The sequence below is a fragment of the Carettochelys insculpta genome, chromosome 24 (genome assembly GCF_033958435.1).
Source record: "Carettochelys insculpta isolate YL-2023 chromosome 24, ASM3395843v1, whole genome shotgun sequence".
NCBI classification, from domain to species: domain Eukaryota; kingdom Metazoa; phylum Chordata; order Testudines; family Carettochelyidae; genus Carettochelys; species Carettochelys insculpta.
The window spans coordinates 3,780,526-3,806,620 of NC_134160.1; the positions used below are offsets into that span (position 1 = coordinate 3,780,526).

Genomic DNA, 26,095 nt, shown 5'->3' on the forward strand with positions numbered 1-26,095 from the left:
CTCGCTATTGTCCAGCTCCAGCTGCTAGAAGCCAGAAGCTTAGAAGCAATCAAGCTCGTCTCTTGGCTATCTTAACCTATCCCCTGCAAACATATCTCATCTTCCTTGAACCCAGGTATGTTATTGGCCTCCACAAGATCCTCTGGCGAGGAGTTCTACAGGCTGACTGCGCTGTACTCCCTTTTGTTAGTTGTAAACTTCTGGCCTAGTAATTTCAATGGGTGACCCCGATTCACGTGTTGTGTGAAGTGGTGACTAATACTTCCTTATGCACTTTGTCCGTGCCAGTCCTGACTTTAGAGACCTCTTTCCTACGTGCTCGGCCGTCTCTTTTACAGGACAAACAGTCCTAATTGTTTAATCCCTCCTCATAGGGAAGCTGTTACGTCCCCTTAATGGGTTGGTTACTCTTTTCAGTACGTTTTTCAGTTCTATTTGTGTGTGTGTGTGTGTGTATGTGGTTAAATGGAACATGTGTCTGCTGCAGTGTTCCCGCTGATCTTTTCCATCCATGTGTGGAATAAATTTTGTTATGTGCACCAAGGCATGTGTTGATGTGCACCAGCAATAGAGAGACAACCTAGCTGCGGGCATTTGTCTGCTCAGCTGGGTGGCTTTTGAGTCTGTCCTGACTGGCTGCCCAAGCACACAGCTTACTGGGAACACTGGTCCTGTGCTGGCTCTGCGCACGCGCACGACTTTGGGCTTGGCAAGGCCTGCGGGTGGGAGGGGCAGCTGCCCCAGGGCCTGGTGATATCAAAGGCCCAGAGCTCCCAGCTGCAACTGCCGTCACTGTAGGGCACAACACCCAGAGTCCCGGCCCCTTGAAGCGCTGCTGGAGTGCAGCGCTGAGGGCTGGGTGGGGTTGTGGTGTAGTCCGGGTGGTGCCGAGGGTGGCTGCCACAGCCCCGCCTCTTCTTCCTGAGGCCACACCCCTTCTGGGGCCCGGAGCAGGAGCAGGCAGGCTCCCTGCCTTGCTAGGAGCCTGGCTGGGCTGTTGGTCCTGTCGGGTTAGGCTTACAAACCTGCCTTACTCGGGTCTCTTTTCGGCACCCACCATTCTGCTCTCCTGTCAGACTCAATGGTGGGGCTTGAGGGACGGGCGATGGCTAACGGGTCTGTCCTGTCTCTGCACCGGTGGGACGGGCGATGGCTAACGGGTCTGTCCTGTCTCTGCACCGGTGGGATGGGTGATGGCTAACGGGTCTGTCCTGTGTCTGTGCTGGTGGGACGGGCGATGACTAACGGGTCTGTCCTGTCTCTGCACCGGTGGGACGGGCGATGGCTAACGGGTCTGTCCTGTGTCTGTGCTGGTGGGACGGGCGATGGCTAACGGGTCTGTCCTGTCTCTGCACCGGTGGGACGGGCGATGGCAAATGGGTCTGTCCTGTGTCTGTGCTGATGGGACAGGCGATGGCTAACGGGTCTGTCCTGTCTCTGCACCGGTAGGACGGGTGATGGCTAACGGGTCTGTCCTGTCTCTGTGGCGGTGGGACGGGCGATGGCTAACGGGTCTGTCCTGTCTCTGCACCGGTGGGACGGGCGATGGCAAATGGGTCTGTCCTGTGTCTGTGCTGGTGGGACAGGCGATGGCTAACGGGTCTGTCCTGTGTCTGTGCTGGTGGGACAGGCGATGGCTAATGGGTCTGTCCTGTCTCTGCACCGGTAGGACGGGTGATGGCTAACGGGTCTGTCCTGTCTCTGTGGCGGTGGGACGGGCGATGGCTAACGGGTCTGTCCTGTCTCTGCACCGGTGGGACGGGCGATGGCTAATGGGTCTGTCCTGTGTCTGTGCTGGTGTGACAGGTGATGGCTAACGGGTCTGTCCTGTCTCTGCGCTGGTAGGACGGGTGATGGCTAACGGGTCTGTCCTGTCTCTGCACTGGTAGGACGGGCGATGGCTAACGGGTCTGTCCTGTCTCTGCACCGGTGGGACGGGCGATGGCTAACGGGTCTGTCCTGTGTCTGTGCTGGTGGGACGGGCGATGGCTAACGGGTCTGTCCTGTGTCTGTGCTGGTGGGACGGGCGATGGCTAACGGGTCTGTCCTGTCTCTGCGCTGGTAGGACGGGCGATGGCTAATGGGTCTGTCCTGTGTCTGTGCTGGTGGGACGGGCGGTGGCTAATGGGTCTGTCCTGTGTCTGTGCTGGTGGGACGGGCGGTGGCTAACGGGTCTGTCCTGTGTCTGTGCTGGTGGGACGGGCGATGGCTAACGGGTCTGTCCTGTGTCTGTGCTGGTAGGATGGGCGATGGCTAACGGGTCTGTCCTGTCTCTGCACCGGTGGGACGGGCGATGGCTAACGGGTCTGTCCTGTCTCTGCGGCGGTGGGACGGGCGATGGCTAACGGGTCTCTCCCGTCTCTGCAGGGGACCCCGCGGGGAGAATCCGGCAGAATGAGGAAGTTCCGTGTGAGGTTCTGACAGGATGAAGAGCTACCATGGGGAGCGTAGCCAATCACAAAGCTCTGCCGGGCCCCCCTGTCCCTGCATCCCAGAGGACTGCGACCGACCCCTGGACTACATCCGCCACGGCCAGGACTCCAGGCAGTCGTACCTCCTCAGCCCCAGCGAGCCTTGTTCCTTGGATCACCGCTACTGCCCCTCTCAGAGCCCCGGGCTCCCCAGCGAGTGCTCGGGCGGGCCCGTGAGCCTGAGCGAGCCGCTCTCCGCCAGCAGCAGCAGCACCTTCCCCAGGATGCACCACCCGCAGCCGCCCTACGACTCCTGCGACGAGTGCATGGCGGCCACCCACCCCTCCGGCAAGATCAACCGCCTGCCCCCCAACCTGCTGGACCAGTTTGAGAAGCAGCTGCCGCTGCACCACGACGGCTTCCACACGCTGCAGTACCAGCGGGCCAGTGCCACGGAGCAGCGCAGCGAGAGCCCCAGCCGCATCCGCCACCTGGTCCACTCTGTCCAGAAGCTCTTTGCCAAGTCCCACTCCCTGGAGGCCCCAGCCAAGCGGGAGTACAACGGCACCAAGGCGGAGGGCCGGGGGGATGGCTACCACCACCACCACCACCACCACCACCACCACCATCAGTCCCGGCACGGCAAGCGGAGCAAGAGCAAAGACCGCAAGCTGGACTCCCGCCAGCGGACCAAGATGATGGGCTGGTGGAGCTCCGACGACAACCTGGACAGCGACAGCAGCTACATGGTGTCCGGCCGGCACGCCGTGGACCAGGGCACCCAGTACTGCCTGGATGCTCCGGAAAGTGCCTTCAGAGACTTGAGCTTGAAGAGTCTAAAGAGTGGCGGGGAGGGCAAGTGCCTGGCGTGCGCCGGCATGTCCATGTCGCTGGACGGCCAGACGCTGAAGCGGAGCGCCTGGCACACCATGACGGTCAGCCAAGCCCGGGAGGCCTACCCTGGCTCCGGAGGCAGCCAGGACAAAGCCTTGGCACTGCAGGAGGCCAAGGTCAAAGACAGAGGCTACCATTACCTGCAGGTGAGGTGCGCTTGGCGGGCGGGTTAAGCCTGCAGAGTTTGGTTGCTGGTTCCCATCCCGCCTGAGATCATTGCAGCGAGGGTGGCCCAGCCCTGTGGAGAGCTAGCCAGTGCCGGGAGCAGGTGTCCCTTTTGCACTAGGCCTTGCAGCAGTGGGAACATCTACTGCAAATCCCCTGGTGCAGAGAAGTCTCTGGATGCTGTCAGGTGCCTTCGTCCCCTCTGCTGAGCCAGCCCCAGGCTCTTCTGCCTGGGCTGGAGGTTGGGGGACAAGCTCCTTACGAATCTAGTTCCTTTGGCCTGGGGGCTGCACCGAACATGGTGCCCCTTGCACGCCTGCAGCTTCTGGCGATGGTGAATTGCAATCTCTGCTGTGAGCTTGCAGCCGTGGGCCGGGCCCCCCCACGGCCTTATCCTGGAGTTGGCCCCGGCCAGTGACTGTTGCACCACGTGTTGGCAGCTGTGTGGCGGGAAGGCGGAGAGCCGGGCAAAGGAGCTGTGGGAAGCTGGAGAATGTCCCTGGGCGGCTGATGATGGAGCCACAGGTCCAGGGGGCTGCTGCCACCTATGGGCAAGAGTCCGCAGCAGCAGGGAGAGCCCAGGAGGGAATGGGGCGGTTGGCAGCAGGAGAAGCTTTGGGTTGTTGGTCCCCAGGGGACAGTCCCTTGCTGGCAGCTCCCTCTGGGGCCAGGACAAGGAAGCCCCAGCTGAGGGTCACCTGCTTCCCAGCAGCTTCCCAGCCCAACGCTCAGCGCCGGCCTGATCTATTCGCCCTCCATCCCTGCGGTCCCAGCACACTCCAGGGCTGCATTTCCCACTGGGTGCTGCCCCCTGCCCCACATCCTGCGCCATCCCCACCCCCTGCCCCACGCCTGCCCCACCACACACCTAGGCAGACCTCAGCTCCGGTTGCCAACCCGGCAGTTCCGCCTGCTCTCCAGACCGGACCACCCCGGCCCTACTTGGAGCCCTTGGCTGAGGCTTTGGGTTGCTGAGGGGTGTGCATGTGGAGACCGCTGTCCCGGAAGCGCCCGCGCCAGCAGTTCCCTCAGCTTCCCCTCCCCAGCCCCACAGGCTCACCTGGTGGCTGGGGGTGAGGCTGTGCCAGCCATGGGCCTCTGCAGAGCCAGCTCTGGGAGTGCAGTGCTCAGCCCCCGCTGGGGGCAGGAGAGGCTCAGCCCATGGGTGGTAGGAGGGGTGCACGGAGAGGGCCTGGAGGGTACTGCCGAGGGAAGTCCTGTGGGGTGGCCAGAGGTTGAAGCCCTGGGTTCCTCTGCCTGGCTCTGGCTGGTGGCACAGCACCCCTAGTGCCAGGCTGGGGAGCTGCCTCTGTGCCCCTGTCGCTGACCCACCCGCAACTCTTTGTGCATCTGCAGGGTGAGGTGCTCTGGGGGGCTGCAGGGTGAGGTGCTCTGGGGGGCTGCAGGGTGGAGGGCTGTGGGGGGCTGCAGGGTGAGGTGCTGTGGGGGGCTGTAGGGTGGAGGGCTGTGGGGGGCTGCAGGGTGAGGTGCTGTGGGGGGCTGCAGGGTGGAGGGCTGTGTGGGGGCTGCAGGGTGGAGGGCTGTGGGGGGCTGTAGGGTGGAGGGCTGTGGGGTGCTGCAGGGTGAGGTGCTGTGGGGGGCTGCAAGGGGGGTCACTGCCCTGCTCCCTTAAATAACTGGCCTGTTCTCCTCCGACTTCCCGGGGTTCAGGCCAGCACCCCGCAGCCGTGGGTCGCACTGTGGGACAGAGGCTGTGTTCCTGAGAATGGGACCAGCCCGTTGTGACTCCCAGCCATCGTAGGCCTGTGAGGATGTCTCTGCCCGGCCCACTTAGCCTGGGCTCTGGCTCAGGGTTCAGCTGCAGCCGCCTGTCTGGCCACACACAAACCAGTCTGCTCTGGCCCTGGGACCCGCTGGGGGGTGAGTGGGAGCCCAAGGCCCAGGGCGATGCCGCCAGCTCTCGTCAGGCAGCACAGTCAGTGCGTAGCGGCGTGGTGAGACCTGGGCCCAGCAGTGGCACAACCAGTCCAGTGTGGACGCGCCGAGTCCCCCGGCTGGGCCCTCCGGAGGGGGGTTTACAACGCTGCTGCAGTGTGCACACACACGGGGGTGGGGGCTGCCAGGCATAAGGACTGGGACTTGCGTTAGCAGGAGCATTTCCAGCAGATCTAGAGCGGTGATTACTCCCCTCTGCTCGGCCCTGGTCAGGCTCCATCTGCAGCATTGCATCCAGTTCTGGGCCCCCAGTACAGAAAGGAAGTGGCTGTGCGGGAGCGGGTACAGCACAGGGCAGCGCAATGATGAGCTGCTGGAGCACCCGAGCTACGGGGAGGGGAGAGGCTGCAGGATCTGGGCTTGTGTAGTTTGCAGAAGAGAAGAGTGAGGGGCGATTTGGTGGCAGCCTTCAGCTCCCTGGCTGGGGCTCTAAGAGGATGGAGAGAAGCTGGTCTCAGTAGTGAGGAAAGACGCCACAACCATCTTCCTCCCCAGGACCTGGGATTGGCTGGGCATGGAGGGGATTTGCCAGTCTGGGCTCTCCGGGGAGTGGGCTGGATTTGCAGGGGGGCTTTTCCTGTGCCGTATCCCTGGGGCGCTGGCAGGACAGGCAGACGCCCCCCCCACCACTTCCTTGGAGTTTGCTCCGTTTTCTCCCTCACCGTGCTTGTTTCTGGGGTGGGGTTGGAGGGCAGCTGGGATGGGTTAGAGGCCAAGCGTGCCGTGGGCAGGGGTTGAGTGCTGGCTACCAGCAACCTGCCAGGGTGCCGCTCGCTCCTGGCTGCAGCCGGGGAGGTGGCGGGTGAGCACCGCAGGGCATCGGCTAAGCTGCATGGGAGCCAGGGGCCACCGGTCAGGTGTGAGCTGCAGTGACAGAGTGGAAAGGAAACTTGCCTAGCACTGCCTGGGCTGTCCCGGGCCCCAGCCAGCTCTGCCACTGGCTCGCTGCCTGTGACTCCTGGCCCGTCCCATGTACAGCGCCTGCAGAGGCAGCTGGGCAGCTGGGCAGCATCTCGCAGGCCCTAGCAGAGCTCTCTGGCTCCCAAAGAGCATCCCACTGCTCCAGGGTTCCCCAGCCCTGCCATCGCCCCCTCCCCTGCACGCAGGGCCCCTTGCAGGGCTGGCTTTGCTGCCCCACAGGCAGAGCGGAAGCCGCCCCCGTCTGAGGCCACCTGCGCCGAAGGGGCAATCGCTCTGCCCCCAGCTCACCAGGGGCTTTTGGGCTGGATCCAGATGTCTTTGCCGGCGCTGCTGTCGGGGGAGCTGGGGTGGAGTAACCAGGCAGCCTGCGCGCGTGTGTGGTGCCCCTGTGAGCCACTCTTGGTTGTGCATCGCTTAGCACAGATTGGAAAGATGTAAATGAGCTGCCTTCCTAACGAGCCCATCAGCACCGGGCCTTTCCCTCCCCTCCTGTGGCTGGCCCTGCACCAGCCGCTCTCTCCGTGGCAGAGACGCTTGGCCTGCACTGCCGAGGGGGGCAAAGGGTGTGTGGGAGATCCGTGGGCCCTGGCTGATCTGTGGGGCAGGGAGGAGCCACGGTCAGCCCTGACGCTACTGCAAACTGGGGGCCTCCCCAGGTCTGTCCAGTTTCAGGCTGGTGTAGGGGGAGCAGAACTGTGCTCCCAAGATGCAAGGGGGGCAGCGGGTCTCCGTCATCCAGCCCCCACCACTCCCCACCCTTGTCTCATCTTGCTGTGAGCCCTTTACCTCTGAGCCATCTGGGTGGTTGTTTGCTGTGCTGTTCCTCCCCAGAGGTGGCTGCATTTCAGCAGCATCTGCCTGCCTTGCTCTGCTCGGGTTCCTTGACCGTGTGTTTTGCCCATGGGCACCTGTGTGTCGGCAGATGGACAGGGCACCCCAGGCACGAAAGCTCCCCCCTTCCTACTGGGGCATGTCTCTGCTGACATCTGCTGCCAGCTGGACCTGCCCCCGTTCTCTGGGGTGTTGGCTGGCTGGGTTCCAGGCAGGGGAGACAGCAGAGGGGATGGTGGGAGAATGTGGCAGAGCCACTGAAATGTCCTTGAGTCCCCCCCGGCGCTGCCTTAGGTGTGAGCTGATGGGCAGAGCTGGCCCCAGTAAGGGTTCTGCCCAGGGATTCCCCTTGCTCCGCTGTGCCCTTTGGGATGGGCGAGGGGTCCCTGGAGCTGAAGCAGGAGCCTGTGATGTGGTTTCTTGGCAGTGCGACTGGCCGTGGCCATGCTGGTGATGGGGTGGGGGTGCGGGGGCAGAGGAATATGGCCCAGCCTAGCCTGCTGCAGCGCCATGAGGTGGGAATTCTGGGCATTACATGGGGGCAGTTTGTTAGCTGAGATGCCCCTGGCAGCCAGTCTCCCTGCAGCCCATGTGCAGCAAAGGGGTGAGGGAGCGAAGCCGAGAACGGACTCAGGGGGGCCATGCACAGCGGCAGGGGGCGGTGGGACACAGAGCGTGATGGCGTGGGGGTACGGAGAGGAATGAAGGCTCTGAGCTTGCCCAGTCCAGCTGCCCTTTGTTTGGGCATTCGGGGCAGACTGTGCCCCCAACCAGCACCCGACTGGGCAGTGCTGAGAAGCCAGTTCCTGCTGCCGTGAGCTGCACCTGACAGCTGAGAGAGGGACCCCGGCCTGGCGGACAGGGGCTCACATCGTGCTGCTGGCTGAGCCAGGGAAGGCTCATGGTATGGGATACAGACAGGCTTAACACACCCCTGTGGGGCCCCAGCCCTGGTGCTCTGGGCCTGTCCAGGCGTGAGCTGCCAGCCGTGGGAAGGGAGGGTTCCTCTTGTATCGAGCGTGGCTGCCCCTCCACATTGCAGCGCTCGCGGGGCCTACGGGCGAGAGGACCCCGCAGCCAGCAGGAGAGGGGCTCTGTACGGAATGGCTTGTGGTGAAGCTGCTGGACACGGGCAACTCTGTGCTTCCATCGGGCTCCCCCGTGTCTGCCCTGGACTGAGCAGCTGGTGCTCCGGGCAGAGGCCACCTGTGGCCTGTCGGGGTCACATCCCTTGTGCCTCTGCCACCACCCGCCGTGAGGTGCTGCCTCCGCCCTCTGCAAGCGCCACTGCCCCAGGCACCGTGACCTGACCCTGCGCTGTGGGGTGCCTCCGGCTGCAGGTGCCGCAGGACGAGTGGGGCGGCTACCCGGCAGTGGGGAAGGACGGCGAGATCCCCTGCCGGCGGATGCGGAGCGGCAGCTACATCAAGGCCATGGGAGACGACGACAGCGGCGACTCGGAGGCCAGCACCAAGGTGTCGCCCAAGGGCTTGTCCCGGCGAGAGGGCTACCGCCGCTCCTCCAGCGTTGACCAGGCCAGGACCAAGTAAGAGAGGGCCCGAGGGGCCAGGCCCACCGGGAACCTCCTCTGGGGCACGGCTGGGGAGGGGCAGGGAGGGTGTGGATTAAAGGTGTGGGGTTGGGGAAGGATGCTGGGGAGGGGGTGCAGAGTGGGGGGAGGGATAGCTAGATGAGAATGTTGCAGGGGGCTGCGGGGTGGGAGGGTGAGGGCAGAGGAGGATGTTGGGGGGGTACAGGGTGGGAGGTGGGGCGGGGGGAGGATGTTGGGGGAGAGGGTGCAGGAGCTTGGGGTTGCTTCACTTTGGCATTCGCGAGACCTGGCTTTCAAGGGGTCTCTGGCTGGGAATTCAGGCTAAAATACTGTTAATTTTTTAAGTGAGGCTCCATGGAACCCTAAACGTGTCTATTTCACTGACCCTCCCACCTCCCCACCCCATCCCCTGCAGATGTGCCCCTGAAACATCCTCAGGGAACTGCTGGTGCAGGGACATTTGAGTGGGAAACTGACCAGCCTCACAAAGTTCTTCTCACCTGTTGTGTCTGTTCTTTCGCATGGGCACTATGAGGGTGCCCAAAGACACTGGTAGGGACTACCCTTCCACCCCCTTCCCTTTTGCTAGGTACTGCACAGATACATTGAAGGAGAAAATTTCTGCCTCAAAGATTTTTCAGGCTGGGTGGGAGAGTGGAGATTAAAATCTTCCTTTCCTTTGTGCTCTGTGAATACTGGCAAATAGCTTCTACATTGGGAGAGGGTCAAGTTTGTAGGGCAGCCGTAAACAGGGAATGCAAGGGCCCGCTCTACTTTCAGAGCACCCAGATTTTCAGAAACGCTTGTTCAAAATGCTGGTGGGTTTGATTGCGTGGTTCTGGTAAATGTACAGACACATGATATCCGGCTTAGGTGGCCACTTGCATGTGCGATTACGGCAGTGGAATTTGCAATTAAGGGCCCTGATCCTGCGCTTGGATTAGTGGGCACAGACCAAGTTTAGGGGGCTTTGTGTGGGTGCAGGTTGCACATGAGGGGATCTGATTGTAGAATCGGGGCTTGGGTGCGCAAGTGACGGAGCATTTTTGCGCATGTAGATTTGTGAAACCAGACCAGTGAGTGGAACCAGGGGGCTGGATTAGATGACCTCCTGAGGTCCCTTCTAGCCCTGTGATTCTGTGAACCAAAGGTTAAAATAAACGGTATTGGGGTTCAGGGAAAATGTGAACTGAGAGACTCCCTGGCTGGATCTTGTCTCTGCTCGGATTTCAGCCGCAGCTGCAAACCCCTGTCAAAGGGGGATTTAAACACAGTTTGCAGCAGTGCAGTGGGATCTCACATTGGTGCAGTTCTGCAGGAATGGGGCGGAAGTTTACCGCTTTGAAACTGAGGTTAAACGCAAGAGTTCAAGTACTACTGTTGTGTTCATATTAGGGTTTGCCCGGGTAACAACAGTGTTTGCATTCAGAGTTTGCACTAGTGTAAATTATACTGGTTTGGTGTAAATTACCTCCACAAGAGATGTCAAATATGCTGGATGGGTGCAAATTGTGTTCAAATTCAGAGCTCCGCGCCATTGCACTAGACTGGTGCATACCAGGCCTGTGGCAGGAGTTTGCACTGTTGCAGATGGCACTGGGCTGGCATACAGAGTGCTATGGTAGCCTGCGTGCTGCGTGGGGAGTTTGCAGAGGCAGTGATGAGCTGCCACGGCATGGCGGGGGGCAGGGGTTGGAGGGTCAGAGCGCAGCAGCAGCTGCAGACAAGAGCCCAGGCACTGGGCTGTTTCCAAATGCTCTGCTTGAATGTGTTGCTTTTGGTTCGAATCCCTTTTCCCTCCCACTGTTTCTCATTAGGTTTGCAAGTAGGCACTGTTCTGATTCATATGTCTGTAACTGTCCCAGCTGCTGCACCCCGGCGAGAATGCACCCTCGGGGACAGGGCTACGGACGCTCCTTCACCACTGGCCAGGTAAAGGGGGCAGTGCCCCTCGCTGTGGCTGGCTCTTGTGCCCTCAGTCGCTGGAGGTGGGCGGTGTTTGAACAGACTCAGCACCCGTCACGGGGCTGGATTCTCCTCTGGGCTCCTGAATGCGCTGCTGGAGCTGCCGATTCGGGGGCTGCCTGTTCGGTGGTGAGCTGGAGCCATCTGGTACTCAGGGCAGGCCTGGCTGCTTTCCGCCGGCTCCTCAGTGTTGCATGGACACCTGACCCCGCCCCCACATCGCTCATGCTAATCTGCAGCCCGGGGGCGCTGATTCTTGAGGAGGCGGCAGGTGCCCCTGCATGTGCTGGTTGCAATTTGCCCCTTCACCGCAGTGGCTCTGCTCCTGCAGCCCCCCTCAATGCATGCTGCCCGTGTGGCCTCCCCCTGCCTGTGCTGCTGGCCTTTCATCTGCAGCCCGGCCGTGAGCCCCCCTCCCCGGCACTGCTCGGTGCTCTCCACTTCCCAGCCCTGTGCTCCCAGGTGGCTCCTGTCCTCTGCCCCTGCTTTCTGCTCCCAGCCAAGGCTGTTTCTGCCCCTGCCTTTGCCACGCACGTTTTCCGCAGCAGGCGGCTCCCCACTGCTGTTTCCATAGGGTGGGTGCAGCCCGGAGAGTGGCCAGGTAAGCGCCTCCAGGCTGCCCTGCCAAGATGCTACGATCTCGTCCCTCCAGAGGACGCAAGTGGAGCTCAGCACCTGGGGCCCTCTCGCTTCCGGGCCTCTCTGCCAAGCTGAGCTCCACATTCCCCAGCAGCTGAGGTTTTTTCCTGCCGGTGGCACACCTCGTAGCGGGCCCCCGGCCAGCACCAGCAGCTAATGCCTTTGGATGACACCAGGGGCCTGAGTGGGAGTCAAGCTGATGACTTAGCGGTGCAAGGCTCTGGGGCCCGTTTCCATCTCCCCCGGCCATCTGGCCCCCAAGCGTAGCCTGGGTGTAGCAATGGGGTCGTGGGGGTCATTTGGACTTGGCTGCACTGGGCCTGGCGGGGAGCGTCTAGGGATGAGGTTGTCTCTGCCCTAGTAACAGGCATCCCCTCCCCTCAGCAACGGGTGTGAAGTTTGGGTGATGGTCTCAGAGCTGCATTTCCCCGGAAACGCCGGGCTGGGCCAGTGAGGTCTGCAGGCACCGTATCAGGAGCAGACGTGTAGGGGCCTTCTCGCTTCTGCGGGGACCCACTCACCCCACAGTGGGTGGAAAGCTTGACTGGGAGCGGCCTCCCCTGCCATGCGTCCTGGCTGGGCTCTGCACGATCACTCCAACCCCTCCCTCCAGGCAGATCGTCACACACCGGAGGAGGTAGCAGCCTGGTACCAGGGCTCAGGAGCCCTAGCAGAGGGGAGAGGCCATGGCAGCTGGTGGCAGCTCTGCAAAGGGACTGGGAGCATTTCCCTTCTAGGTCTCTTGGTCACATGCAACCAGTGGGATGGGGACAACTTTGTGCAATGAGTTGGGTGGGTCTCAGCTGAGTCCCCAGTGGACAGATGTCCACCGCAGAGAAGCCAGCATGGGCCACCCAGACTAGCTGCCTGGGCAGAGGCCAGGGATTGTTTGAGCTGCAGAGACTGAGCACCCTAGGGTGCTGCGTGAGGGCAGCGCATTGCTGTGCCCTGGGGAAGCCATAGGCCCCCACTGGCGGGAGTCGAAGGAGTGGATGCAGGGCCCTCACAGTGCCGGCCACGTCCACATCACCTCTAGCTCTGGAGCAACCAGGGCTAGTCGTTCCCTGCAGGCACTCGGGCATCTCCATAGAGGATGGTGCTGGGGAGGAGGCACTGGACCCTGTTGGAGCTGCCCAGGCCCCTCACCGGCCCCACTCTCCCCAGATCAATGAGGGGCTGAACCACCAGTTCGAGGCGGTGTGTGAGTCTGTCTTCGGTGAGGTGGAGTCTCAGGCCGTGGAGGCCCTGGACCTGCCCGGCTGCTTCCGCATGCGGAGCCACAGCTACCTGCGGGCCATCCAGGCAGGCTGCTCCCAGGACGACGACTGCCTCTCGCTCTTCTCCATGTCCGCCCCGTCCCGGCCGCCCATCACCAGCAGCATCCTGAAGCCCAGCACCTGTGAGTCCCAGGCCTGCCCCACGGCGCTGCTCCTGGGGCCCTTTCCACAGAGGCCAGGACCCAGGGGCACCTCACACCCACCCCGGCCCCTTCCCACAGAGCAGGGGTGGGCAAGGAGAGGCTGGCGGTTAGGGGTTCCCGGCCAATGGGAGCTGTGGGAGGTGGTGGTCCCGCCTGTGCTGTTTCCTGCAGCTCCCGTGGGCCAGGAACAGTGAATCGCGGCCAATGGGAGCTGTGAGCAGACACACCTGTGGACCCCCAGGTGAGCAAAGCATCTGGTGGCCCTAGGCCTGATGAACTGCATCTGGCCCACAGGCTCCTTATTGCCCACCCTGGCCATAGAAGGACCCTTTCCACCTCCCCACGGAGGGACGTCCCCACCAACTTCCGCCTCTCACAGACAGCACCCAGTGCTTCCCACTGCCCCACTGTGCCGCTCTCTCCCTGGGATGCCCTCCAAGGGCCGGGCTAAGCAGCTGTGGAGCTGCGAGTGCTGCCAGACAGGCTGGCTACAGCCTCCCTGCAGGAGCAGCTGGTGTGACTGGTGCTCGGAGAGGCTAAAGGTGTCCAGCTGGGCTTTGTCCAGCCAGCCAATCTTGTCTGTCTCTGTCTGTCAGCCTTCCTGCCTGGGCTCCACCTTCCTCTCTGCAGTTCTCTCGGGTCCCCTCTCCTCTCTTCCTGGGGCTTTCTGGTTTTCTCCTTGTGTTTCTCTCACGCTTTGTCTGCCAGCTGGCTCGCCCGCCTGCCCTCCTGCCTCAGGGCTTGCCAGCACTTGAGGGTTGCCCAGTCCCTTTGGCCAAACAGCTGGTCCAAAAGCAAACGCCCCTTTTATGCCCCTGGCCGCAAGCTCGCAGGTCATGAGCAGGGCGTGGCAATGCAGGGCCAGTTCCTGTAGGTCGCTCAGCTGCCCAGCAGCCCTCGGCCTGGCACCTCCTGAGGAGGCAGGAGGCAGAGGCAGGGTGGGCGTTAGGAAACAAGACGTGTCTCTTTCTCACGTGGCTTTTGACCCTGTGCCTCTCCCGCTGCAGCCTTCGGCTACAGGAAAGCGCCGCCTCCCATCCCTCCAGGAATCAAAGCCAAGCCCCTCATCTCCGTCACGGCCCAGAGCAGCACTGAGTCCACTCACGAGAGCTACCTCCCCAGCGAGGTCGCTCGCAGCACCTCGTGGTCCAAAGATGCCGCAGCTCGCTGCAACTCCACCGAGAGCCTGGAGAGCTCCAAGGTGACATCCATCTCCTTGGATTTGCCCCCTGTCCAGCCCCGGGGCTCCCCCAAGCCCTCCACGCTCATCATCAAGGCCATCCCAGGCCGGGAAGAGTTGAGGAGCTTGGCACGGCAGAGGAAATGGCGCCCGTCCATCGGAGTTCAGGTAGGTGTCATGTGCCCCTGGCTCCCCAGAGCCTCCAGGAGCTAAAGCGGGGTCTAACCCGGTCTGGAGCCAGCCGCCAATGCTAAATGGGAGCCCCATGACTCCTCCAGCACTGGCCCTTCCAGGCTTGGGAACGGGGGCTCTGTGCAGGGTCCCAATGCACAGAGCCCTGGCACGGAAGCAAAATTGGTGTCAACATCCGCCTCTGCACCAATGAGCCGGGGGGTAGCCGCCCCACAGCAGTGGGTGCAGACCCCCGTGGATCTAAAGCAGAGGTCTGGACGTTTGCAGGGTTCTCGGTGTTCCCTGTCAGTGGGGCGCTTGTGAGAGTCAGATGCTGCCCGGCTGATTACCAGAGCACCCACAGCTAGGGGGCTGACGTGATTGCTGGTGTTCTGGGCAACGTGGGGAGGATGGTTCCATGCTCTCGGAAGGGGCAGGGCTTCCGTGAAAGGGGTGGGGCTGGGGTAGCTAACCCTCAGCGCTGCGCAGGCCGCGTGGTGCCCTCTGCCCCCCACATCGGCGAGCCTACCCACAGGTAGGCTTTGTGTTTCTCTTGGGGTGCACATTTGCACATGCTTTGCTGCACATAAAATTATTCTTCACATGGATGGAAAAGCTTAGCGGGAACATGGTTCTAGATACAACATTTGTATCCGTATCCACGAAATGGAGCTGTGGATCTCCGCACCCGCACCCACATGCACAGGTATGAAGCGGGTACCTGCAGATTTGCAGGGTGCATGTTGTCTTGCCTCCCGTTCAGCCGTCCCTTCTCTGACTCTCAGCGAACCTTGGGCTGCTGCAAAGCCAGGTCTGACCCCCAAGACCTGGCTTTGCAGCCGATGCCAAGACCTGTTGCAGGTGGCATTGTGTCTACATGACATGGTCCTGCCAACAGGCAAGGGCAGCACAATGTTACTTCATGCCATGACCTCTTGCCAGACCTCATCCTTTGACCAATGGGGCAAGCAGAGACCAATGTTCCCTCTATTTTTTTCCATTTCTATGCAGAATAAAATTGATGTGCACTGAGGCATGTACAGATGTGTATCACCAATAGTCACACAGGCTGTTGGCTGGGAGCACTCTGCTTGTGAGCTGGGCGGCACCTGGCTCTCTCCTGGGTGGCCACCCAAGTGCTCAGCTTATGGGGAACGCTGGCGGGGAGTCCCGTCTCTGTGGCCCTTCATTTCTGTGCTAGATGCTCCTGGGGCTGCCTGGCCGTTGCTTTCGTTAGCACTTCGTTTCTTCTGTCTGTGTACTTACGGCGGGGGGAGGTCGTCGCACCACGATCCATCTTCTGGGGATCCATTTTGCCGCACGTGTGAAGACGCAGCAAAATCGATCTCTCTGGGCTCAGCTGTCAACCCTGGTACTCCACGCTGACCTGGAGAATAAGGGGCATTGGCGTGAGTCGAAAGAAGCCCCATCTACTCCAGGGAAGAAGGTCGATCCAGATCCATCGGTTCGAGCTATGCAAATGGTGTGGCTAGAACTGCGTGTCTGGGATCGCCTTTGATCCCTAGTGTAGACCAGGCCTCTGGCTTTCCCACGGCCATGCCGCTGCCTCTGGGGATGGAAGTTAGAAAGCATGAGCCTCTCGCACCAGAGGCCAGGCAGCAATTCTAGCCCTCTGCCCACCGCTGCAGGTAGAGACTATCTCGGATTCTGACACAGAGAGCCGGAGCCAGAGGGAATTCCACTCCATCGGGGTGCAAGTGGAAGAAGATAAAAGGTACGGCTGGTTAATTGCAGCTTGTCTCGCTCCCTCGCTCCAGGAGCCGGGCTTAGTGCAGCTGCCGCGCAGGCTTCATTGTTTCCAAACAATGCCTCCCCCAGACTAAACATTCATAACGCAACGCGCCTCGTCTCCTGAGCGTCCCAAGAGCTTGGCCGCGTCTTCTGCTGACTGTTCAGTACAGCGGTGTCGCCTCAGCAGCTTGTAACGAGCAATGCAGGCAGCAACGGGGCAAGCTTCCCTGTGCAACGCACCTCCACCTTGGCCTGACGGCATGCTCGGGGCGGGGAGGTCGGTCAGGCTGGCTCTGGACCATTAAGCTGCTTGGCCTGCCAGCTGTCAAAGAAGCAGCTGATTGTGCTGAGCAGGGAGGTTGTGTGGTGGGCACCCATCCAGTGCCATATGGACTGAGGCCAAGCAAACTCGTGTCACCCAGGTCGACAAGAAATGGCTCGCAAGTTGTCACAATTGTTGCTTGGTGCTAGGGGAGTCAGATTGGCACTCAGGAGGCCAGAGGGCCTGGGGCCCTGTTAGGGCCTTCCTGGCATCTCTGAGTTTCTCAGCCCCGGCATGATGCACTGCAGCATAGCTGCACAATGCGTGTGTTATCCTGCAGCCCTCTGGAGTCCCTCCTGCTGCAGGTGTGAGCAGAGATGTGTGTGCGGCTGTGGAGAGCAGCTTCTTATCTGCGTCCGGGTCTGATCCAGATCAGGCGGGGGCGGGTCAGTTCTGGGCTTTTGGATCTGCCCCTCATAGCAGCCCTGGGTTCTGAGGCGGAACTGGAAGTACAGCGCCGTAGGGTCTGGCTGAGACCAGCAGCACCTGGCCCTGCAGCTGAGCAAGGCTGGGTACGAGGCATGGCTGGGACGTGAAGGTAGCTGTGACTCAGCTGCTTGGATGGAGAAGCCAAGAGGTCAAGTGGCATCTGGCTGAGATGGCTGGAGATGGCCCGAGCCCCTGAGATCCCCCGACCCAGCCCGGGTCCCCCAGAGCCCCCCACCCAGTCCCACTTTCCCAGATTCCCAGATCCAGCCCCACTCCCCCAGAGCCCCCGACCCAGCCCCACTCCCCCAGATCCCCTGACCCAGTCCCGCTCCCAGAGGGACAGAGGCTGGACTATTCCAGACCTGCTCGTTCACCTTGCCTGCCTCCCCCGTCCCCACAGGGCCGAGTCACTGAGGGGCGTCTGAGGGGAACTCGACCAGGTCCTTTCGTTGCTTACCCAGGGGCCTGAGCACTTGTTCCCCTCCCCATCTCTCAGCATCTGTCCAGCGCCAGTTACCGCAGAGACAGAAGAGAGAAGGCATTGCAGTGAGGGAAGAGGAGGAAGCCGCTCTTGGCAGGTTGTCCCCACAGGCAGCCTGGAGCTTGGGGCCTCCTGGCTCAGCTTCCCGGCAAAGGGATCGGCCTGGCCCCGCACGCTGCTACTGCCAGGGGAGCGCTGTCCTGGCTCGGCAGGGCCAGGACACGCTGCAGGGAGGGTCCTAGCGCATGGGCTTTACTGCCAGTGAGCGCTGAACGAGAGCCACCTGGTTACCCTCCGACTGGGCAGGTTTCCTCCAGCCCCCCAGCCCGGCCACTACTCCAGCTCTGTGGCTGTCCTTCAGTCTGGCCCCTGGCTCCCTGTTACCCCAGCTGGGGCACGCCCCAGCTTCGGTGTCACCCCTCAGCCCCTGCGTCGTTCCCGGCCTGGAGCTCCCCCCGCCATGCCGACGCCCCTCCGGCTGCGGGGTGAGCGCTGTTCCCGGGCCCGGGAGTCCATTCTCGGAACCCCCTTCTCGCTCTTTCGCCAGGCGGACCCGCTTCAAGCGCTCCAACAGCGTGACGGCCGGCGTGCAGGCGGACCTGGAGCTGGAAGGCTTCTCGGGCCTGTCGGTGGCCACCGAGGACAAAGCCCTGCAGTTTGGGCGGCCCTTCCAGCGGCACTCGTCGGAGCCGGACGCTTCCAGCCGGCAGTACGCGGTGTACAAGACGGTGCACACGCAGGGCCAGTGGGCCTACCGGGAGGACTACCAGATGCAGTATGACACGGTGGAGGTGCCCCGGCGGGACTCCTGGATCAACAGGGGTTCCCGCAGCCTCCCTGACTCTGGCAGGGCCTCTCCCTGCCACCGGGATGGGGAGTGGTTCATTAAGCTCCTGCAGGCCGAGGTGGAGAAGATGGAAGGCTGGTGCCAGCAGATGGAGCGGGAGGCCGAGGACTATGACCTGCCGGAGGAGAGTGAGTCCCGATGGGGGTGTCAGACTGGAAGGGGGGTGCCCCCCAGGATCCCCCTAGGCCTGTGGGGCTGGAGTCTTGCTCAGCATCATGCAGCCTGGGCTATCACCCCAGTGCTCTCGGGCAGTACCGATATACTGGTTACTCAGGGTCTTAGACTTGTGCCGTGCAGCCCTATGTAATAGGCCAGCGTGCTCCCGAGTTACTTAGGAACAGCCACACGTGCAGACACAAGCTCACCTGCAGCCGGGGGAGCAGTGAGAGGCCCAGGGGAGGGCGAGCAGAGCAAGGTCTGGCTGGAGGACTCCAGTGAAGTAGAGGGTGGCCACGTAGCTAGTGGCTGGAGGGAAGCAGCTCTTTGAAGGGGAATCCACCACTTCTCTCCATCTCCACGGCTGCCCCGGCTCCTCCAGCCCACCCTTGTGTTGCTTGACTCCCTGGGTGAGCAAGGACTGGCTGCAGCTGGAGAGGTGGCCAGGGGTTGGGGTTGGCCACAGAAGCTGGCACAGAGCCTGCAGGGGAGAGAGGGTGATGGCTGGGGGATGCCCAGAAGTCCCCTTCAGCATCTTCACCTACCTCCTCGTCCTCTGCTGATGAAACCTGCCTCTCCTCAAGCACCAGCATTCCAGGTTAAATAAAAAATAGTCACCTGCTGTTTCCCATTGCCAATATCCAGCATTTAAGGGTTAGATGGGTGCCCGGGCACCCGACTCCCATTTACAACCTCAGTTCAGTGGGAAGATGCATTCTGAGCTCCACGCAGCTGACTTACAAACCAGCTTTTGGGTCACAACCTGCTCTTGAGTGGGGGCTTCCTGTATCCCGCTTGGCGCCTGAGCCGGGGTTGCCCTGGCAGCCGGCACTAGGTGCCATCCAGTTCATGAAGAGTTAAGGAGGTTAAGGTTAGTGGCAAGTAACTCCCTCTGGGGCTTGTGATAGCAGCATCCCAGGAGCTGAGAGGGGCATGGGGGAGGTCATGGCCTTAGCCAGTTTCTCACCCATTTCTTTTTCTGCCGGTGCCTTGCCAGTTCTGGAGAAGATCCGGAGTGCCGTGGGGAGCACCCAGCTCCTGATGTCCCAGAAGGTGCAACAGTTTTTCCGGCTCTGCCAGCAGAACATGGTGAGTGCCTCGGTTTGACAGGCAACTGGGCTGGGGAGGCAGCAGCTTTCCAGGGGTCTGAAGTGGGTACATTACTCCCTGCACTGCTGGAGATGGGTCCATTTGGAGGTGCCACCCAAAGGGTCGGACGCTCACCCTAACCCTTTTAAGGTTGGGTCTAAGGTACAGGTCGAACCGCTCTAGTTTGGAACTCTCTTGTCTGGCAACATCCATAAGCCACCATGATTTAAGTTAGCCGGACAACAACTTATCATGGGTGCGGTCAAATTTCCCATCATCTCATAAAGTTTGTTTCCAGCCACCAGTCCTGGCTCTCAGCATTCTGTGCTATTTAGCCTGATGAGAGAGGTTCACCCTGTACTGTAGACAATAAATGACTCTTTCTTGTGGTGACTTGGTTATTTCATCTCTTGCTGGAAGCACCAGCAGCAGCAGCGTTTTAATTAAACAGTAATAACAGCTCTCAGCTTTCTGCCACACTGGGAGCTGCTTTGCACACTGGGCTGAAGCCCCAGCCTGGTTCCTATTTCTCCTGAAGCATTTTGTCCCGGCCCTGCTGAGGGAGACATTTTCACTCCACTGAGGCCCAGACAGCCCGGCTCTGCTCGTTACCAGCTTGAGCAGGGAAGTGAGGGACAATCTCTGCACCCCCACTATGTAAGGAGCTCACCTGACTGTCTTCCCCCACTTTGGAAGGATCCGAACGCATTCCCCGTCCCCACCTTCCAAGACCTGGCTGGATTCTGGGACCTCCTACAGTTGTCCATCGAGGATGTTAGCCTGAAGTTTGCAGAGCTTCAACAGCTCAAGGCCAACGGATGGAAACTCATCGAGCCCAAGGTAAGGGGATCAGGCTGTGAGTGCTCGTGGGCTGAGAAGGGGAGGGTGTAGCTGGAGCATGAAGGCAGGGTGGCTCTGACTCCACCGTCCACAAAGTCGGTTTTTGGTGGGAGAGCAAAAACGGCATGTGTCCTAATGCCACCGTGTGGCCCCACGGTCCATTCCCAGCTTGAGTGCGGTCTCCAGGTGTGCTTGCCTTGTTGCAAGAAGCATGTGGTGGGATAGGCAAAGGGTCAGAGAAGGGCAACAAAGATGATCAAGGAAGTGGAATGGCTTCCTTAGGAGGGCAACGAAGGGTCCTGTGGCACCTTATAGACTAACAGAAAAGTTTAGAGCATGAGCTTTCGTGAGTTAACTCACTTCTTCAGAGTTAACTCACGAAAGCTCATGCTCTAAACTTTTCTGTTAGTCTATAAGGTGCCACAGGACCCTTCGTTGCTCTACAGATCCAGACTAACACGGCTACCCCTCTGATTCCTTAGGAGGGAAGACCGAAAAGATTAGGGCCGTTCGGCTCAGAAAAGAGCCGACCGAGGGAGGGGGATCGACTATAGCGGGGGAGAGCCGACTTTTCACATTGGGTCCCACTTTGCGCCCCCGTACTTAGCAGCCCCTCCCCCAACCTGTCTAATGTCATCGGAACTGATGGAAATTTCAGTTACGTTCATATGAACCCCCCCGCCCCCTTTGGGCACGTGTACGTCTGTAGAATGCAAAACCGTTATGAATCGGTCTAGGACTGCGAAAGCACAGGCATAGGAACGGTCACACATTTCACCATTTGTAAGGAGATGGACGAGCCTGAGGCCCAGCAGCCGGTCGTGCTGTGCCCCCCAATGAAATTTCATGCCCCCTTGAGGGCACCCACTCCCCACTTTTCACACCCCCGTGCGAAAAGTCTATAAGAGCATGCAGGGTGCTTCAAAGGTGAATAGAGACGCATCTAAGCCTCTCCCACACCCCAGAAATCCAAGGTGGAGATTAAGAGGCAGCCGTTGAAAATGAATGCAAGGAAGGGGCTTTTCACACAACACACAGCTGAGCTGTGGGACTCGTTGCCCGGGCATGCAGTGAAGGCCCAAATTATAACGAGATTCAAAAAAGAAGCGGAGAAGTTCATGGAGGAGTGGTCCTTGATGGCGATTAGCCAAGGTGGTTAGAGATGCTACCCTATACTTGGATTCCCTGACGCCTCTGATGGCCGGGGGAAACAGGTGAATCACTCCATAATCACCCTGCTCCGTACACTTCTCCTAAGCCTCTCGTGCGGGCCACTCTTATAGACAGGACGTTGGGCAAGGTGGAGTCAGTATGGAGGCTCTGACGTCCTTGTCTGGGCCCAGGTGGGCCATGGTGAGTGGGTGCCTTCCTGGCTTGGCAGTCGAACAGAGGGTTTGTTGGGATGGGGACAGAACTGGAACTCCTGCGTAAACGGGTGCGTTCCCGGTAGCAGTCACACATAGAGGATGCAGGGAAAGAGCAGCGGGGTCCCTGCCCCATGGGCAGCAAGTGGAATGGGTCCAGAGCCACTGAAGGGCTGAAAGGACCATGCTGTCTTGATGCACCCCTGCTGTAGGAGAATGAGAAGGGTGACCATCTGTCCCGTACTGGGAGGGACGGTCCCATATTTGGGACACCGAAAAAGGTGTCCTGACTTATTTTTTAAAAGGGACCAATTGTCTCACATTGGGCCGCCCCTCCCCACCCCGCAGCCTCGGGGAAGCATGGGCCACTGCTGCTTCCCCAGGGCTCCCAGGGAGGCTGGCAGCTGCAGCTTCCCTGGGGCTTAGGGAGCATTGGGGGTTGCTGCTTCCCCATGGCTGCAGGGGATCACCAGCAGCTACAGCTTTCCCAGGGCTGCAGGGGGGAGTCACCGGTAGCAGCCACCTCCTTCCCAGCTCCCCGGGGCTTGGAAGAGCCACCTCTTCCCATCATATCTCCCTGTCCCATATTTGTGTGTGGCTTACGGAGTGCATCTCCCTCTCTCCTTGCATTGCATCCCCGCTGCTTTCCTCAGCCCCTCTTGTGGGCTGGGGTAGGGGATGACCCGGACGTGGCTACAGCTGCAGAGGGACGCAGCGATGGGAGCCCTGCCAAACTGTGAGCATGGCCAGGACCAGTTAGCAAAGCTCTAACTCTTCCGTCCCGAACCCTGCCTGCGCCTGGAGCCTTTGCGGCCCGCGGCAAACAGCTCCCTTGGGGCGGCTGGGAAGTGCAGACACTGCATGCCAGCTGTGACCAGCTGTGTAGACAGTGAGGTGCCATTCAGGAGAACAGAGCAGAGTGCCTGAGACACCTGCTCACCCCAGGGTCACACCCTCTCCAGCTCACTACATGGCCAGGTAGTGCCCCACACAACTATTCATAGCACTTGGTGTCCTGCTGCCTGCCGCCGGTGCCTTTCCCTGCAGTCGGCAGCTACGCAGGCAGAGCCCGTATGCTACTGGGCACCATATGCAGCGATCAGTGTAAGACAGCTAACTGCAGTCTGCCCCTTGGCAGAGCTTGTGGGCGCTCGGCCGAGCTCAGCCAGAGATCGCTGTTTGCGTATCCCATCCTAGGTTATGTATCACAGATTTCATAGGGAAAAAGTCAGGGCGGTGAGAAATCCACGATCACAGCTGCCTCCTTCTTCCACAAACACTTCCGCTCCCGACCTGGTGCGGCTGAGCTGTGCCCGGGAAAAGCAACAGGCCTCTTTGGCGAACGCTTAAAACACAACCCAAACAAACAGAGCCTTTTCTCTCCTGTGGTTTTCACGCACAGCTACGGCATATCCTCTGTCTGATGTTATCGTCAAAGGTACAGCTATGCTCTTGGCACACGCGCACACCATCGGCCAAACCAAAGCAACTGAGTCCCCTCACGCCTCTGCAGCCTTGCTGTCCGTCACACCGATTCAAACCCTGGGACGGTGTTCCCAAGGTCAACCACAGCCCCTACTGTGCCTTGGGCCGAAGCTGCCGGCCTCGTCTTCCTTGTCTGAACGCGGCATGCTGGCAGCATGCGTGCAGGCAATGGGCTTGGTCTTTCAACCCCAGGGACTCTGCTCAGCCCTGGGACTGGTGGATTGAATGGAGTGCAAGTTGGCACAGAAATTAACCCACTTATTGTGCCTAGCTAGTACACCGCTGGCATGTATGCTCACAGACACACATGGGTGCAGACATATGCACAAAGATTGGGAGGCAGGCACGTGCACAGATGTGCAAGGACACGTAAGGGGTCTTGCTCCTATGAGCGAGGAGAGACAGGTGGCCACTCAAATGTGTATTCTCTTGCATGGGCTCACACCCAGGGAGCTGTGCACACACACACACACACACACGCACACGTCCACCCGTACGAATAGGCTCATGCAGTTGCACAAACATGCACGCACCTTTGGCTGGGGGTACATACGTATATGCACCCACACGACTGGGCACACCTGCTGTGTGCACCCTTGCATGGTCTCCCGCACAATCCCACAGCTGTGCGTACAGCCACACGAAGCCCCAGGTGAACACACGGACACGTACAAACTCGGGGCACGGGCTGACCCTCGCTGTCCATATGTCCCATGCTTCCTGTCATGCCCGCTAAGCCCCACTCTGTCTGTCTGAGCAGGAGGAGAAGAAGGTCCCTCCCCCGATACCAAAGAAGCCACCCCGCTCCAAGGTGCACCCTGTGAAAGAGCGCTCCCTCGACTCCGTCGACCGCCAGAGGCAGGAAGCCCGGAAGAGGCTCCTGGCGGCCAAGCGAGCTGCCTCCTTCCGCCAGAACTCAGCCACCGAGAGCGCAGACAGTATCGAGATCTATATCCCGGAGGCCCAGACCAGGCTGTGAAGGGAGGCCTGGCTTTTCTACCTGCCCTGTACAGACAGAGTCCACAGCTCACTGTGACGGCCGGGCCCTGAGCCGCAGGGACAGCTCTCCGCCCCCTCGCAGCGTCTCGACTTTTTATCGTCTCTGATTCATGGAGCCAACGGTGAATGAACATGAGCCAGGTTCTGTCCTGCCCTCGTGGTCCCCCCAGGCCCCACCCTGCCTGCCCACATACCCCTTCCTGGCCTGTCCCTGAGCCCCCTCTCTGCCCTGCACTTCCACTCCTTCCTGTCTGCTTCGCAGCCCATCTCCCCCTCCCGCACATTCCGGCGCCCTCCTTTCAGAGCTCTGCTGACCTTGTTCCTTGCAGCCCCCTCCCCTCCTCGCCCCACCTTCTTCCACTGTCCCCCTTACACTGAGGGGGGATGCCCCCCAGCCCAGCTGACTGCAGGGGGAAGGGATGCAGGCAGGCCCCCTGCATATCCTCCCCACATGGCGCCTGAGGGGGAAACTGCCAAAGTCACCGCGCCTGCCGCCAAAGTCACCGTGCCCGGCAGGCCAGCTTCCCCAGCTGGCACGAAGCATCGGGCCGTGGCAGGCATGGGGGCTCTCATGGTTCAGTCCCATCCCTGCCTCGTGCCTGGGCACCTGGGGGAATCCATGGTCATCGACCTATATACATATATACATATAATCAAAGGAATAAAATGAAACCGACACGTGAGCACAGCCATGTTCCTGCTGGTGAGACTGGGATCAGATCAGCAGGACTTCCATGGCAGCAGCCAACCCCGTCCCCGCTGTCCCTCCATGTACATCGTCAGTAAGACTACGCTATGATTTCTCTTCTCTTTCTCTCCCATCCTGCGATCGTGGGCCGGGGGCCAGGTGCCGGGTCTGAGTGCCGGCGTGCGGGCACTAGCCACGGAAGGCTGGGAGAAGGTCAAAACTGTTTCCTGCTCCCCTTTGGTTTCTCGCCGCTGTGGGTCTGACTGGATTATCCTGGGAGTGAATTTCGTGGGGCAGGTTATGGGGTGGAAGCCAGTGTCTTTGCAAAGTGTCATATGGAGCAGGGTTTGGATTCTGTCAGGTGAAGGCTGAAGGTCTGGGGCTGGTTTCCCTTGATGCTTCCCCCTCCCTCCACCTCATCAAACTGGGCTTAGAATCAAGCCCGGCTTTTTAAGTGACCAGTCCTCAGTGCAGGGTATTCCTGAGGCAAGTGCAGGGCACAGCTCTGCCCAGTGTTCCCTGTAAGCTGAGCAATTGGGCAGCCGCCCAAGAGAGATTCAGGTGCTACAGAGCTGATTAGCAGAGCGCCTACAGCTGGCAGCCTGTGTTTCTATGGGTGGTGCACATCCACACATGCCTTGGTGCACAGAACAACATTTATTCCACCCGTGGTTGAAAAAAGTGAGAGGGAGCCCTGGTTTCTGCCAGGCGGGAGTAGGTCTTGATATGGAGAAGCTTGCAAAGGCCTGTGCCGCCACGCCAAAGGTCTCACTGCACTCACCTTGCATTGGGGGGGAGGTTTGATTCCAGCCAGGCGGGGCTGGGGCTGGGGCTGGCCGTGCCGCCTCGGGCTGGCCGGCCTGTAAAGAAACCCTTCCCAGAGTGCAAAGTAATGGAGTGGCTGGCAGTCAGGAGCGAACCACACCCATGCCTCCACCACAAATGCTGCCCTGCTCCTCTCGCTGCCCTGCCGCCACCTGGGGTGTCTCCCTGTGCTGGCCGGCTTGGCCAAAGCCCCCCTTTGGCCCTGCCCCCCCCCGTGGGGCAGCTCACGTTGTCCTCCACTGAGAGCAGAGTCCTTGTCACCTGCTGCTCCCATCACAGGGCCCTGCCTGGGCTCACAGAGGCCAAGACAGGGCTCCTCCTTTGCAGCACGGTGCCTTACAGAGCAGGGCAGTGGCCCTCACTGCTGGCAGCCAGGGTGGGCCGCAGAGAAAGTCCAGCAGGACCAAGGCCTGGAGGCCTCAGTAGGTTCAGCCTGTGTAAGGACTAGAGCCAATCTGCACATTGGCCTTCAGTCTCTGTTTGGCCAGTAGCGCCCAGGGACAGCAGCTCCTGGTCGCTGTGTCCCAGGAACCACCCTCCCTTGTCAATCATCATCACTCACGCCTGCCAGGACGGCCAGTGGAAGGTTGCCAGGGTGTGGTGGAGGTGGGTCTGGCGCTGGGCCTGTTGGTGGTCACCCTGCGCCGCATGCAGCCCTAAGCCTCCCAGCACAGCGAGTGCGAAGGGCGGCTGGTGCTCTGCTCTGGCTTTGC

At 60.6% G+C, this 26,095-nt stretch overlaps 1 protein-coding gene across 1 annotated transcript; it reads left to right on the forward strand.

The window, feature by feature from the left end:
- Positions 1-2,425: 2,425 nt before the first annotated feature.
- Positions 2,426-24,352, forward strand: DLGAP3 (DLG associated protein 3). The gene is made up of 10 exons (XM_074976219.1): positions 2,426-3,451; positions 8,519-8,724; positions 10,548-10,662; positions 12,499-12,733; positions 13,762-14,102; positions 15,755-15,840; positions 17,637-18,064; positions 19,090-19,181; positions 19,878-20,021; positions 23,631-24,352. The coding sequence occupies exons 1-10, from the start codon at positions 2,426-2,428 to the stop codon at positions 23,847-23,849; spliced, it is 2,892 nt and encodes a 963-aa protein (XP_074832320.1). The 3' UTR covers positions 23,850-24,352.
- The last annotated feature ends 1,743 nt before the right edge of the window (positions 24,353-26,095 follow it).

Coding starts and splice junctions, on each gene's coding strand:
- DLGAP3 (XM_074976219.1), top strand. CDS start 2,426: ATGAAGAGCTACCATGGGGAGCGTAGCCAATCACAAAGCTCTGCCGGG. Junction 10,663..12,498: donor GCTCCTTCACCACTGGCCAG/GTAAAGGGGGCA, acceptor CACTCTCCCCAG/ATCAATGAGGGGCTGAACCA. Junction 12,734..13,761: donor CATCCTGAAGCCCAGCACCT/GTGAGTCCCAGG, acceptor CTCCCGCTGCAG/CCTTCGGCTACAGGAAAGCG.